This window comes from Electrophorus electricus, chromosome 13 (genome assembly GCF_013358815.1).
Source record: "Electrophorus electricus isolate fEleEle1 chromosome 13, fEleEle1.pri, whole genome shotgun sequence".
Taxonomy (NCBI): Eukaryota; Metazoa; Chordata; class Actinopteri; order Gymnotiformes; family Gymnotidae; genus Electrophorus; species Electrophorus electricus.
This window is the reverse complement of record NC_049547.1, coordinates 8,166,077-8,182,368: the sequence shown is the minus strand read 5'-3', so window position 1 is coordinate 8,182,368 and position 16,292 is coordinate 8,166,077. Positions and strand designations below refer to the sequence as shown.

The following is a 16,292-nucleotide window of genomic DNA, read 5'->3' as shown; positions in this document are numbered from 1 at the left end:
TCTGTATATATTAGAAATTATGTTTGTGAAATTAGGAGCACTTCATGATTCAGTGTCTGAAATTCAGTATCTTTAATTTTTTGTTTTTCTCTTGCCTATATTGTCTCCAGTTGTGTCATGTTTCAGAGGACTTCATTACATATGTGCATATGTGTTTGTGCATATGTGTGTATGAGAGAAAGAGAGAGAGAGAGAGAGAGAGAGAGAGAGAGAGAGAGAAAGGAGAGGAAGAGAAGTACAGTACATGAAGATTAGTGATGATACCATTATTAAGTTTCTATGCTAAGTCCAGTAAAAGTAAAAGACAGATGGACACTGACACACACGTCTTGGCAAAGAGGCACAATTTCCAGAAGGTCACCTAAACAAAAGTAACGTGTTTATATCTCCATCTTTATTTTTGCTTGTTTATACTCTAAGGTATAAACATAATGTAGGTATCTACATTTTATTCCTGAATCATCTTTCCGAGAACTTGTGCTCTCTAACCAGAGGTCAGGGGATTTTGGACAGAAGAATGGAGGAATTCTTCTGAGGGGGCGGGTAGCAGACCTAGCCAGCCAGACAGACAGACGTGGCCTGTTGTCAATTTCCCTGCACTGGCCATCCTTACAATGCAATATGGGAAAAACCCAATAAGCCAATATTGGTGACCAGGCCCTGTGATAGTGGTCAGGTGCACCTGGGCCAGATCAATGGGGGCTGTAGGGTGCGGTGTCATCCTCCATTACATTGACCAGTGGACAGTGATGACAGTGCAGGAGTGTGGGTGGGGATGATCTCACATGCGGCCCTTCTCAAAGTGTTGCCAGATTGGGCCCGCCTCCCATGCCCTGGGGACACAGCCCTTTCGGGAGAGGTGAGGAAATGATCAGAGTCTGTAGGTGCTCAGGGAAAGTGTGTGTGTTTAGATCTACACAGGCATTATGGAGACTTGTCTGCCATTGTGTGTTACTAAGTTTTGCCACCCATGCTGCTGTGGACATATTCGTGTTGTTAGCCACATATACTCCTTGCTTAGATCATCGAGCTTGTGGGCAAGTGTTGCAGTGCATGTGAATATTACAATCTCTCAGAATGTTCCAAGCAGAGATGGCCATATCAACTCGGTCCAACTAAATAAGGTGGGGAGGGGTGGGGGGTAGCTAATTTGTATCATGTGTCCTGATGCACACTATGTGTACTCTTGGGACCTTCTCTCTCTTTCCTGATTATCATATGAAAGAAGAGGAGATGACATGGGGGGCGAACGGACCCACCGTCATCTCAATCAGCCCACTAGAGCAAGTCTAATTACAAGCATGTGGCTTTGCTCAGGGGATGTGCATGGCCTTTGATGAGGACTGAGTGCCCAGGCCCACCCTTTTCCCGCTGCCAGTGCTCAGCAGAAGCGCCACATCTCTGCATTGTTGAAGACGATGAGATAAATTACACATCGTTAAAGAAAAATGTGTCCTGCTTCCTCACCCCCCCCACCCCCCACCCCCCTGGCCCCGCCCACACCCCAGCCCACTGCACCCGCACACACCCCAGCCCCCTCCTATATGCAGGACTGTAGTATGTAGCCCAAAAGCATAAACATCACACAGCAATTTCAGTCGCCAGATGAATCACATTTAATACGTCGTTTGTACAGCGGTAATACCGCTCAAACAAACTGACATTTTAATTGGTCCTGACTCAGAAGTTCTGGAATGACTTACGGGCACTAGCACCTCTTGTTTATTGAACGGCTCTTTCAGGATGGTGCTTGACGCCTGAGATGGTGTTCAGAACAGGCAATGTGCACAGACCTGGGTCCCACTACTCTCCACACATAAATTTTGTTGGAGGATTTTTTTTTTTTTTTGGTAATTTGGTGTTTGTAGGGAGAATCTGGGCTTTGATCTTAGCCAAATCATACCATGAAAAGAATGCACTTAATACTTAATAATAATACAGACAAGGGCAAGAGCTGCTTTGCCTGTAAATGGGAGTATTCACACAATGCCCTCTATACATATAAGAACATGGAGATCAGAAATTTTGGATTTCTCCAAATATAATATTAATTACTCCAAGTAACAAGTGGAATTTTTATATCTGGATATTTATAGTGCTTTATCATTATGACTAGTATTTTTGTAAAACTAGTATTCTGTTTTTCCTTGTCATGATCTCTGTAATGAGCTTGTGATGATTCTACCTTTAAAGAACCTTGTGAAATGCTTTGCCAAGCCATCTGCAGACGTTTTGGACATGTGAAATTAAGTGCTTGGTTAACTGGATATGTATTAAGAAACTGGCTTAAACAATTATTTAATTTCCCCTTTCAGTGTTTTTGGTGGCATTGTTATTTTAATGCAGTTCACATTACACATTCTATTCTATAAATTATGATTATTATATGTTTGGAAGTCTGTATCCTAAATCCCTGTATCCTGCCTTTTGAGGTATATCATAAGTAAATCTAAATGAGCCATTTGGCATAGGCTGCCTTCCATAGCTTGATGTGACACTACTTCTGTCATGTTTCACAGGCCATTAATTTGTGTCATTATCATTTTATCTATTCTTTATGCTTTTTTCTTTTAAAGTGTTAAAGTTTTACTTGAAGTTTTATCTTCGTCCTGCCTGACTATAAAATGTGGGGAAAAAAACAACTCTTCCTAATAAGTGCTAATAAGAGCTTAGCTGTCTTCTGTGAACTGGAAAGTGTATCTGTGCTGATTGCTTAGCAGTTATTGCTCATGTTACTTTTCAGATGTTAGTTTTTCAACTTTTTTTCTGTTATTGACTGTAGTTGCTTTTCTGGCCAATGCAGACCACTAAAGGAACAAAACACTACATTTTTTCTCTTCACCCATCACTCTTCACCTAGTCACTCAGTATCACCCATTCAAACAATGCTGCTATGGTACTGTATCTGCACCTAATTCATTAGCTCTGCTAGGCACTAGAGCTAAGTGGTGCACTGTATAACTTTTAAGGCTGGTTAGCTTTAACATGTTAGTTCATTAGAGGTGCTAAGGCTCTCCCACTCTCGTACTGTCTGTGGAAGGGGAGACCAGGGGAGATCCCCAGTGACATTAATAATGAATGCAGAAGCAGCATGCCCACTTTGCCGCCTGTAATGCAATACTCACTTCTAAAGGCTTTTCGCGCTGTTCCCACTGAATGCCTTGGTTGCTTAGCGCCCGTAAGGGCACTATATGGCTACCTAATGAAGAAGTTCAAGACATCACGTTTTATAGTGAGGTTTTAACTTGCCAAAAACTGTTCTGCCCTTTATGGGGATATTCAGTCATATGTAATTGTGACCATGTGTAGGCACAACTAAAAATCCTGTGAATTTATAGTTCATTATAAAATCTCGTAGCCTGCTCGTCCAGAGCTGAAAGACGTCCTTTTATGGTTCCATTTTTCTACTTTTTCATTCCCAGCTGTATCCTAATTGTGACTGTACCATATAAGACTTATGTGAGTGGTGTTCTATTGTTCTAGCATTGTAGACATAATTTGTCTATATGCGTAGACATTCAGATCTCATCAGGTGGGATCATTAGGCTACATTATGTAGAGAAACAATATCAAGATTGGCTTACAAACCCTAGTTATCACTGTCCTGCAAGGCTTTTGTGGCTAGCATATATTTGACATTATAGATGATGATCTTGTGTTTAACCTCAGTGTTACTCCTCGGTAACCTCTAAATAAGAGAGAGTTTCTCAATACAAGGGAAACTATGTAAACTATGTAAAGAATGAAAAATGGCAGTCTAATAGCAACAGGACAGAACAATGTTAAGAGAGAAGAATGTGAAGACACTTAGCTGAATGAAAAACCCCAAATCCACTCTTTCATCTGTTCATGTTTATGCTTAAGGAATACCAGCATCGATCCATGGTCATTTATTTTATATTTCTCTGTTCTTTTCAGCTTATAAAGTTATTGGATGGCAAGCGTTCTCAGGCAGTGGGGATCCTCATATCTAGCCTGCACCTGGAGATGAAGGACATTCAGCAAGGTGGGGACAGGGTGGGCCAGCCCATCGCTTCTTGACCTGGCCGGCTGCTTCCCCACTCTCTTAAGTGCTAGCCTCATTTCACTGAACAGCCACAGGGCTTCAATCGCTTTTGGCACACTCGATAACTCACAGATGGGCTCGTTGATTTTTAGCGGGGGGAATATTTAAGCAATGTGCAACAGTAATTTTCTCTCTCTTTTCGCCGACATCTTTTAGTTTGCTTCCAGTTGGCCTTTGATGGGTTTCCTATGTCTGTGGTGAACACCAGTGGTGTTTGAGCTAGTATGCGAATCGTGTGTGTGAGAGATACTTCAGTGAGTACGTTAACATGAAGTGTAGGAATTGTACTGTGTGTTCATGGTGATTGGAAACAGCAAAAGTGTAAACAGTACCTGCCTGTTTGTGCATGTGGGTAGATGCATCTGTTCAGTAAAGCTGGTGACATGCTCCACATCCCTTAGTGACACCACGCTAATGAGTGTATGAATCTACCTTTACAAAATGCACACACATTCATACAAGTGAACCTGGTACATTGCATCAGGCTGCCTCACACACACACACACACACACACACACACACACACACACACACACACACACACACACACACAGGTTTTGGAGAAGTGGAGAGTCTTTTGAGTGTCAAAGTACAGGAGAAACTCTTAATAGGCACTATTAAGAGACTACCAGCACACATAGCTGCTTGCCTCTTTGTTGGCAAGTAAAAAAGACGTTACATGTAATGCAATTACAGGCACTTAGGGAAAGGTGAAAACAGTGGGGAGGGGCTGGGAGGAAGAGAAGGGAATGAGAGAGAGTGATAGAGGGAGTGAGAGAGAGCATGAGAGCGTGAGAGAGATTTGTTTGCTTGCATGTGTACACACACACACGCACATACATACACATGCATACACACACACACACACACACACACACACACACACACACACACACCAAACAACATGGGAGTTATTGGTGGCCTTTGATATACCAGCATGGAGAAATTTCCAGACTAGGCCAGACATCACCTCACACCTTTGACCCCCTACACACATGAGTACACACACATGCGTGCACACACATACACACACAAAACCTTTACCTTCGTGTGAGGGAACAGACGCCCTACGTGCTATTTAAAAGCTTATTTTTAATACACCCTGGACCATGCCCAAGCCAGGACCGCTATTCTAATGTGTCAGTAAGTCTGCTGGCAAAGACCAATGGCCAGCAGAGAAAAGCAGATAGTCCGAGTCTTGTTTGGAAGGCAGTGGCGTCTGCAGAGAGAAGCCAGAAAGCCCTTCAGTCTGCTACACTGTCTCTGTGTAAAATCACTGTACAGCTTTTCAACCTCATCATCTGTAGGCTATAGAAATATGATATACTGGATTAGCATTCAGGAAAAAGGCTATTCTCTCTCTTCTCTCTCCTCTCCTCTCCTCTCCTCTCCTCTCCTCTCCTCTGGCAAGGCAATATAGATCATTACAGAGCTGTGGTGGTTCTGTATGTGTGAGTCCTGGGGTTAAGCAATTACAGACTTTTGGCTGTGACCCATGGCCTACAGGCTTAGTACCCTGCGCGCTTGTGTGTAGGAATATGGGTGTGAAAACGTGTGAGTGTGCGTGTGAAAAAGAGAAAGAAAGATGGCAAATTCCCCTATGAGACTGTCTGTTACTAGAGTCACAAACACCTCATCTGATTACATTCTCAACCAAAGCCCATTGTCTGCTTGATTTTTTAAGATTTCCTTGTAAAGTTTCTTTGCTTTTTTTCCTAACCCTTTGTTACTCAGAAATGTTCTGTATTTTGTGTTTTCCTAACACTTTGTTACTCAGAAATGTTCTGTATTCTGTGTTTTCCTAACACTTTGTTACTCAGAAATGTTCTGTATTCTGTGTTTTCCTAACCCTTTGATATTCAGAAATGTTCTGTATTCTGTTTATCTGCAGTATGATTATGAATCATACTGGATATGTAGTTTTTAATGAAAGATTCAGTTAACTTTTTTCCATTGTATTTTCAAGTCTAAGTATTAGACATTACAATCCAATGATCCCAGGTAAAAAACAAACAAACAAACAAACAAACAAACAAAAACTGAAAATAGCACAGTGGTAAATGTCTTAAGTTTTCATGAGAAAGACTGCACATTCCAAAGCACAAGCTAACGAGTACAGTGTGTTTGCTAAAGTTTTTCTTTTCATTGTGTTTGAGAGCTTCTAATGAACTCATTCACTGTTGCAGCTGTTCTTGCTGTGGACAGCTCTGTGGTCGATCTGGAAACCATTGAGGCTTTGTATGAAAATGTGAGTAATGTTAGCGAGAAGGGTAGCTGTCAAGAGTTCAGACATCCTAACGGCTTTATTTGTTTGTTTCAAACAACACATATTTTTCTTGCATCACCTAATTTTAAAAATGTTTGCATGTCTTCTGCCTATCTGCAGAATCTGCATACAATCAGTTTTACTCTAAAAGCATCTTTTATTCATATTGTTAAGAACTGTTACTTTCAGTTCTTTATTTTAGTTCACATAAATATGATGGTTATAACATATTTTCAGCATTGTTATAGTAATGCATATATGATGACTGTAAATGTTACTGCCTCAGTATGTTGTGATACACCATGTTAATATCTTTATGATTTTTGTTTGGTTATTGTTATTAGCTGTCATTGCAGGTTGTGTTGTGTACTGCCAGTAACTGTTTGGAACTAATTGCAGAGGGCTCAGAGTGATGAACTGGGAAGGATCAGGAAACATTATGAGACCTCAAAAGATGATGAAGTCAAGCTACTGGACAAGCCAGAACAGTATGCCATATCCACCAGATCATTTACTACAGTGTGGTTTTAGCATGAATACTGGTTAAACCAATTCATCAAATTTGCTATTGTAAAACATGAAGGCAACCATTAAGAAGATAATGCTTGTTTTTGCTCAATGCAGCATTTTATTCAAGAAACTCAAAACCCCTACATCATTGTATCATCTCATAATTATATAAAATATTGTTCATTGCATAATATATTTTCTTTATTTATTAAAATAAATAATACATTTAAAAATTATTAAAAGTATTCTATGTATTATCTGCTATTATGGATATTATGTAGTTTCTAATTATAGACAACTATATTTTTCAAAAGTGATGATAATAATATCATCCACCAAGACCTTTACTTTCCTTAGAAAATAGATCAGATGCTTTGTGAAGAACTGACTCTTACAGCAGAGCAAGCCATTATTCAAAAAAATAAATCAGCCATATTTGACTTTTAGCTTTCATTGGTTTGACTCACTGAGGCTCAGTGACTCCAGCGTTATGCTAATCTGTTAACTGGAAATGAGTCTTTTCCTCAGTATATGTCACACTTTGCTTTGATCCTTAAGGTAATCACACTGAATTTACACTTAGTGACATCCAGACTGTGTGGTGTGTGATCGTCCCTGATGCACTAACAATTCCACTTCCAACATAAGAACAAGTAACCTGTCTCACAGTTGTCATATCACTTTAAATCTCTCATCTCCTTATCTTGTCTTGGAAAGGTTCCTCTATGAGCTAGACCAGATTCCAGACTTTGCCAGCCGAGCTCACTGCATCATATTCCGGTCTGTGTTCCTGGACTCCATATCTTCCATTCACAGCAAGACACAGATAATCTCCTCAGTGTGTAAGGTATGTGCAGGGATGATTATCAGTTGCTACTTTGGAATACTTAGTTCAGTACTTCAATGTTTCTGAAATTTTAAAGTAATGATTTGGGGCATGTGACAAGTTGGTGGCAAGAACTGTGTGTCTTTTAGCAACATTAGAATGTTTGTGTGTTCCTTCAGGAGCTCCTGGAGAGTGACAGCATAAAAGAAGTGATGGGCCTTGTCCTTGCCTTTGGGAACTATATGAATGGTGGGAACAGAACCCGGGGGCAAGCTGATGGCTTTGGCCTAGAAATTCTTCCCAAGCTGAAGGATGTCAAAAGCAGGGTACCCACACACAACCTCACAGCACCAAAGAGTGCCAGCACCATGACAAGGGAATTCTGCAGATCTGATCTAATTTACATTCAATCTTTGCAGCTTCATTTTTGAGTTCATGACTTTTGGCTTTGTTAGTTCATAGGATGTGAGCTGTCCATATATCAAACTATTCAGCAAAGTTATTTCACTGCAAACAAAAGGGTTTTTTTTCAGTGTAAAAGAGTTTTATTGAGTGCAAACATATTGTGAACATAGTGTACAGGTCATTCTAACATTTTACTTCATTTTCATTTATAGGACAATCGCATTAGTCTGGTGGATTATGTGGTGTCATACTACCTAAGAAACCTAGATAAGGTAGAGTACTACTTACATTCAGCAGGTGCTTCTGAGGGAATGAGAAGACAACGTCTTCATGTTTCTCTCTTACTCTGAAGTATGTGACTGTGTTTATCTCTCATTCTAGAATGCCGGGACAGAGAAGAGTGTTTTCCCACTGCCAGAGCCTCATGACGTCTTCCTTGCTGCTCAAGTCAAGTTTGATGACCTCTCGAAGGACCTCCGAAAACTAAAGAGGGACCTCACAGGTATGGAACCTGAGTGGTTCTTTAATTCCAGCATTTCGTCCGCATCACTCGTGTCGTTGGGAAAGGGCGCGGGGCACCTTTTGGCCCCGTGGGCACGCTGCTCCAGGCATTGGCAAGATCACACTTTAATGCCTTTAATGCCATGTCTGCTACTCCAGATCATATGTGTGGTGTTTTAGGAAGGAACAGAACATAGCTTGACCCGACAGCATAGTAGTGGGAAGATGTTCGTGTGTGTGTCCACTGCCTACCCTGCTCCTGACCAGATGTAAGATGGAGGGTTTTGCTTCCATTGGTGCTTGTAATCTGCATTTATTTAAATCAACCAATAATATGACATATGAAACTAATTTAACATGTTCTCTTTCCCCTCCATAGTCTAATCAAGGTAAAAAAAACCCTGATCCTTATTGACCCATGGGGGGTGTACAACATCCTCTACAAAAGTCACCTACCCACCACCTCGGGGTGTGTGTCAGTCATTTATTAGGAAAAAAGTGGATGACATAGAAACAATAAATACAACAGAAGGGCCTTAGCATTTGATCTGGACTGCAACAATTTACTTTTTTTAAACGTCTTCCCTTTGAGTCCTCAGGGTATTGGCACTGAATTGTAAGGCAGAAACTGAAGTGCTTTGGAATGAGAAGCTTAGACTTTTTTTTTTCCTCACCACAAGCCGACCGGAATAAATATTTATGCCTCACTATCATGAACCTCGCAAGTGTTCTCAATTATTCTGCTGGTAATGCACCCCTGAGATCCTGGTGGTGGAAAAGCGTTTAGTATGAGCCGTCCTTGTGGAAGAAGACTTTCTAACATGTTGCCTGGTGTAGGGCAGAGTTGTTTTAGCACAGTGTATTTCCTTGGGCTTTGATAAACCATCATGGTTCTGTTAGAAGAGTTTGCAGAACTGCAGCACTTCCCCCACTACCTCATGTTAAACAGAGCTAGACAGAAATACTGTACTTTTGTGTGCATATTGTTGTTCTGTAATATTCAGTAAGGTTGATTATAATGTTAATTTGACAGCAATAAATATTCTGTCCATCATCACTGCAATATGTAGCATTCTTAGTAAGAATATACATGATGTCACATAGATGTGAAAACTATTTTAAATTAGCACTAAAGGAAAGAATCACTATAGAAGTACTGCGTTCTTATAAAATAAATTAAGAAATTAATAAAGCTAAAACTTAATCTGAATATGAAATTTGAAAAATTCAAAAACTTTAAGTGACTCATTTTAATTTTAATTATTAAGATAATGTAAACATTTTAGATATGATAAAGAAAGATTTTTGTTTTTTGAAATAACATGTCCTTGGCTTAACCACAACCATACATAATTTTCCAAAAAAATAATCAAACAACAGTTTGAAAAAGTAAAACAAAAAAGTCCCCAAAACCCCTGTGAAGGACAAACGGTGAGGAAAGGGCTGTGTGTTTAGATACTCAGAGGTTGTAGGTCACGATTCATTCCATTCTGCTTTTCTAGCACCAGTGGTGCAGAGCACTGCCTTGGTGTGACTCAGGGATCTGGAAGCAGGTCCGGACCACGTCTGGCTGGGGGGAAGAGCCACAGCAAAGCCAGAGTCATACTCACCACCCCTCTCAGCTAGCCTCATTGCTGCTTTTCATGACTTTGAGCTGTAACTTGAGCTTTATTTGACTCCTGTATTTCTTAGGGGTGAGTGGAGTCTTACACTGACTCATGTCAGTTCTTCTTGTCATGCTCTCTCCTCAGTTCCCTTCAGTTTAGCTAAGTATTTTATCAGTGCATGAATTTGCATAACTGTGAACATTAACAGTCTCTTGAAAAAATTTACACATTACAGTAAGCAAAATGACCAGAAAAGTAAGCAAAAATGACCAGAAAATCACTATCTGTAATTTTATTACAAATAGTGATTTAAGAAATTTAAGAAAACAAGACTAAGAGCATTAAAAAATCTTAAAAATGATTTTGAAAGATTTTTTACTTAAAAATATTTTTAAAAATATCCTAGAAAGTAATTTCACATGCGATTTTAGGTAGGAATGTTCTCCCATTGTATTCGTTAATTCTTCTTAATTCTAAACAAAAGGCTTTTGTTAAAGAAGAGTAACTGTGGATTGGAAGTCTCTCTGTGGATGTTCGATTTCCCACATTTCAGAAAAATGTGCACCTTTGAAACAGCTTTAGCAGGCCAGCAAGGAGTTCTCACGCTCCTCTCACTTGTAATCAGGATTTATCTGTTTTTTCTTTCCTTTTCTTTCTTTTTAAAATATTTTATTTTCAGTTTTCAACAAAGAAGAAGAAAAGAACAAAAAACACAATGTAATTACATTGGTGGACATCAAGTTCAAATATGCAGCAGCCCACTAAAAAAGGACAGCTAATTTCAGCTTTATGCTAAATTGTTCATGTTTTCATTTTATTTTAAAAGTGATTAATGCTTTAGATAAGTGAGTATTGTTTTTAACTGTTCCAGTAGTAATGATTTAAATGGACACATGCAATTCTTTACTGTAAAGAAAGAGAAGGAGAAGAGATTTGGAAACAGGGCCTGGTCATTAGGTGCTGAAGCCCATGTCAGCCCTGCTCTGAATGGCAGTGCAGCTCATTCTCAGCTTGTTTGCCCAGCCCAGCCTGGGCCACAGCAGAGGAGAGCAGCTCTAGTACCCAGCATCAGCCACCGGAACAATGGAACAAAACAAAAGTGGTCGTCCTATGTTTACTGTGGATGAGGACAGGCCTTTCATGGACAGCCAAACATTAATCATGGATAGAGGAGTGCACGAAAACATATGAAACACCCCCATGTTGTTGCTGTGTTGTTGTGTTTTGTTTTTTTCTCTCTCTCTGTGGGCAGACTTGGGGGTCAGCTGGCTCTTTTGATCGCGCTACTCACAAGGCATGTAATTGCCTTGGGAAGAGAAACCGCAGCTCTTAAACTACACAAACAGATTCATGAAGTGGACAGCCAAGGACCTTGGCAACTTAATCAATTAAAAGCAAGTCAGATGGAGAGCAAAGGAAAATCATGGTGCTTCAGGAGCAGTCCCATTGCTTTTCTTCATGTAACTGATAACCAGACAAGCATGAAATAATGATTAATGACCGTCAAATGATTGCATGCCTTGGGCTCGGGGTGGCAGGTTGTTTTCAGATGAAACACATGCTTGCGTACATGTGTGTGATGTGTGTGTGTGTGTGTGTGTGTGTGTGTGTGTGTGTGTGTGCATATGTGCATATGTGGTACATTGCCTCTCAATTCCTCATATGAGAATCACATTACATATTGTGAGCGGAAGAGAACCTTAGGTTGACTTTGGTGCTGTTTAGTCAGCCTCTATGATGATGGCTGAGATGGTCAGTGCCACCATGGACAGCGCCCTCCTTTGCCCAGCTAGCAGAGTCAGGCTGAAGCAACGTGTTGTTCCAGCCACTGTGCTGTTTCTTTGGAATAACAATACAAGATAAACATCAGATGAGCTCTCATGGCAAGACATCAAAATGTGCTCCTTTCTTTCCTCCACAAACCTCAATGACGAACAAGCCAAATGACGAAACACATGCACACAAACACACAGACGCACGCACACACAGCTTTAGATGTCATGTTTTGGAAAAGCTTTCAGGAGAGGAGCCTTTTGTCTGGTCAGGCCCTCCATGGTTATTTATATATCACATAGTGGATCATTTCCATCACAGCAAAGAAGAAGAATTTCAGCAGATAATCCACAATTATATACAACCCAGGAGCACTGTCAGAGCTCCGTATAAATCCCAGCTATTACGTTCAGGCTCTCTGTGGCCCTGTCTCCTACATAAATCAGCTCCCAGACCCGTCCACCCCACTGTGCAGTCAGCTCCCTGTACCACACTGCCCACAAGGCTCAGGGTTACCAGAGCTACCACTTTTTGGTTTATCCTGTTGTTTACAAAGTGGACATCCATGTATGGCCCTGTACTGGCATTTACAAGCATCTCACATTAAATTCACATTAGAAGATTTCTGTCTAAACTGCTTTATAGTGCAACTTTATATTTAATGGCTCAGTAAGTAGTATTTTGAAAAGCAAGTAGAAAAGCAAGCCTTCAGTCAGTGCAGAACATTTTGAGACTTGTGTTACAGTAGGCCTTCAGCATTTTATAACCACTACTGTTAGGCAGTGTTTTTTGGAAAATGTGGGCAATATTTTATGGAGAAGTGTACTGTAATCTTAATCAGATACAGTAGTGCATCAGCTTGCAAACCTTTTTAAGCCTTTGTACATAGTGATGTCTTTGGTGATTAAGGATGCACGAGAATAGCCAGATCTGCAGCTTCAAACGCCTTTAAGGGGCGAGAGTTTGCTTGAGTTCAATTGAGTGAGACAGAGTGAGAGGGACATGAAGGAAGTGACAGTCATTTTTCTCGGAAGCGAGAGGAGAATGCCACCAAGCACACATGGACGAGCAACATGAGACAAAAGAGCTGTCTCCCTGGCGCCGGCTCTCCCATCCTGTCTGAACACATGGTGCGGCGGCGACTGTGGCTGTGCCGCTAGTGTAGCTCACGCTAAACACCCTGCTTGCCCATGACATTTAGGGCCGTCCGAGCGCAGCACACACTGTTGGCTTTGCTGCAGTGATGGATGGTGTTCACCTCACTCAGACCCTTTGCTGAAACACAAACCTCTCCTGAGCGCTAAACGAGCTCCCGCCACTGTTCTGCTATTCAGCTATTCCCCTCCCCCCACAGCTCAGCGGCGCCACCACGTACCACTGGCCACTGGGGTTACACAACAGGACACAACCAAGCAAAATCCTGTCTGTCTCACCTTTATTGGCATTCACAACCTTGGACTTGGCCAAGAACAAGATGAGGAAAAGTTTAAAGTTAACCTGGCACATAGCAAGTGAAAATGAAAGAACTTGAAGAAATTAGTCATCCAATTAACAACTCATTGGTCTCCATATAACTTTATGGCACTTAAATATGTTATAACTGATCTACTCCTCAGCTTTAATTGAATTTAGTCTATTTAATCAGTCATTCAGTGTACCATCATGCCATTCAGTGTATCAGAATTCCTGCTCACACTACCCATATGATGTGTTACATTGGTTGGTATAAGCAGTACTTTTCAAGGCTATAACTGTGACGTTTGCAGCATGGAGGAAGCGAAAGGCGAGGTTGCAACAAAGTGCTCTTTATTATCTATCATTTCACAGTGATGGAAGCATGAAACAAACATAAACAGTGGCTCAAAAGGTAGCGTGAATCGTAGTTCACAGACGTGGCTGGCGTCTGCTAATGTGCAGCCACATCTCTGCAGGTTGAAATAGGCAGGGTCTGAGTTATGCACAGGTGAACACAATTAGTATTCTGGTGATTGTGAGCAGGGCAGGTAAGGGGTGTGATCCTAACAGGAGTGGGTGTGTCCCTCCTGCTAGCCGGCCGCCCAACCGTGACAGAACCCCACCCCATCTGGAATTGAGAAGGGTTCTTACCTTGAATGCGGGACCTCCCTCCATCTCCAAAGGAGGAGACAGAGCACTCAAGGAGCTCTCCTCTTTTGCAAGGGGACCTTCCACAACCGGCTTCAGGGCAGACTCATGAAAGGCCCTAGATGCCCGGCTGTGCCCAGGCAAGCCAACGCTGTAGGTAACCTGTTTAATCCACTGCAGGATGGCGTAGGGACCCTCATACCTCGCAGCTAGCTTCCCCTTGGTGCTGGCAAAGCCATCCCTCATGGACACCCACATCTGTTGTCCAGGTTCATAGCGGGGGATATCCCCACATCTCCTATCCACCTTCCTTTTATAGTTGGCTATCGCTTTGCGCAGTTTCTGGTGGGCCTCCTCCCACATCTGCTCACTGCGCTGACACCACATCTCCACTGCCAGCTGGTCGGATATGGGGGGATTCCATGGATACAACAGGGGCTGGAACCCTAAAACACATTCAAAGGGGGTTAAGCCTGCTGCCACATGCCACAGTGAAGTCTGGGCATACTCCACCCAGGGGAGGTAGGTGCTCCACGTCTCAGAGTGCTTCTGGCAGTACAGCCTCAGGAATCCTAGCTAGCTCCTGATTTACTATTTCCACCTGTCCGTTGGCCTGGGGGTGATACCCAGATGTCAGGCTTATGGTGATGTTCATTTTACCCACCACACTCTTGAGGTGAATTGGGGGCCCCTGTCCGAGACGATGTCCTCCAGTAGCCTGAATTGCCAGAAAATGTGGCAGAACAGATGGTCCGCCATCTCCCAGGCAGTAGGTAGACCTTTGAGGGGGAGAAACCTTACCATTTTCGAGAACCAGTCCACTATGACCAAGATTACCCTGTTGTCCTCTGATACAGGCAAGTCTGTGATAAAGTCTATTACTAGGTGAGACCAGGGTCTCCTTGGTGTGGGTAGTGGCAGCAGCTTACCTGCAGGTGGTATGCGAGGAACCTTGCTGCTGGAACACTCGGTGCAAGACTCCACATACCTTACAATGTCCCCGGGCATGACCAGCCACCAATAGTGAGCACTCAGCAGCTGCACCGTGTGGGTTGCTCCTGGTGGCCTGTCCCCACGTAAGTGTGTGCCCACGTAATAAGGGCTTGGCGTAGGCGTAGAGGGACAAAGAGGCGGTTTGGCGGGCAGTGCGGATGCGGATTTGCCGCCTCAATCTGTCGGTCCAGGTCCCAGCTTAGCGTTGCCAGGAAACAGGTGGGTGACAGTATTGGATCCATGCTGGTAGACTGGGCTTCTTCGAGGTGTTGCTAAGAGAGTGCATCCGCCCTCATGTTCCTCTCTCCGGGCCTATAAGTAATGCAGAAGTTGAACCTTGCCTCGAATTGAGCGGTTTGGAGGTATTCAAGGTTTTTGTGGTCCGTGACGACCAAAAAGGGTGTTTTGCTCCATCTAACAAATGCCTCCATCTCTGAGCTCTAGTTTTCAGTTCTCAGTCTCCCATGCCATAGTTCCTCTCTGCGGGGCTTAGTTTCCTCGAGAAGTAGGCAAGTGGTTTCAGCTGCCTGGCCTTTCCCTGGTGCTGGGATGGTATTCTGCCTGCTCCTACATCTGACGCGTCTACCTCTACCATCAAAGGCTTTCCCAGATCCAGCTGCTGCAGCACTGGAGCAGTAGAGAAGGCCTCCTTCAACTCTGAGAAGGACTTCTCCACCTCGGCTCCACATTTTAGCCTCTTAGCTACTCCGTGAAGTAGGTCTGTGAGAGGTCTAGCTACCATGCTAAAGGATTTTATAAAACGACGGTAAAAGTTAGCAAATCCCAGGAAGCGCTGTAGCTCCCTGCGAGTTTGCGGTCTAGGCTAGCCCCTTACTGCCTCCACCTTGCACGGCTGCATTCATACACTGCCCTCGCAAATGATATACCCCAGGAAACTCACCTCTTTGCAATGGAATTCACATTTCTCCAGTTTGCAGTAGAGGTGGTTCTGCAGGAGGGTGCAGGGGACAGCCCATATGTCATGCACATGTTGGTCCCAGGAGGAGGAATAGATCAATATGTCATCAATGTATGCGACGACAGATCTACCCAGGTACTCCCATAGGACCTCATTAATGTAGGCCTGGAAAATCGACGGGGCTGTGGCTAAACCATAAGGAAGGATTAAATACTCGTAGTGTCCAGAGGCGGTGCTAAAGGTGGTCTTCCATTCATCACCTTTCTTAATTCGCATGAGGTTGTACGCACTACAGAGATCCAACTTTGTGAATATCCAGGCTA

At 42.6% G+C, this 16,292-nt stretch overlaps 1 protein-coding gene across 2 annotated transcripts in view; it reads left to right on the top strand.

The window, feature by feature from the left end:
- LOC113571355 (formin) overlaps positions 1-16,292 on the top strand; it is a 61,905-nt gene that overhangs the window by 25,663 nt on the left and 19,950 nt on the right. For both annotated transcript variants that reach the window (XM_027000238.2, XM_035532897.1), the window contains 7 exons: positions 3,919-4,006; positions 6,253-6,314; positions 6,732-6,820; positions 7,560-7,689; positions 7,848-7,994; positions 8,286-8,345; positions 8,455-8,575. In XM_027000238.2, coding sequence (XP_026856039.2) covers positions 3,919-4,006; positions 6,253-6,314; positions 6,732-6,820; positions 7,560-7,689; positions 7,848-7,994; positions 8,286-8,345; positions 8,455-8,575 — 697 coding nt within the window. The remainder of the gene's footprint in view (positions 1-3,918; positions 4,007-6,252; positions 6,315-6,731; positions 6,821-7,559; positions 7,690-7,847; positions 7,995-8,285; positions 8,346-8,454; positions 8,576-16,292) is intronic.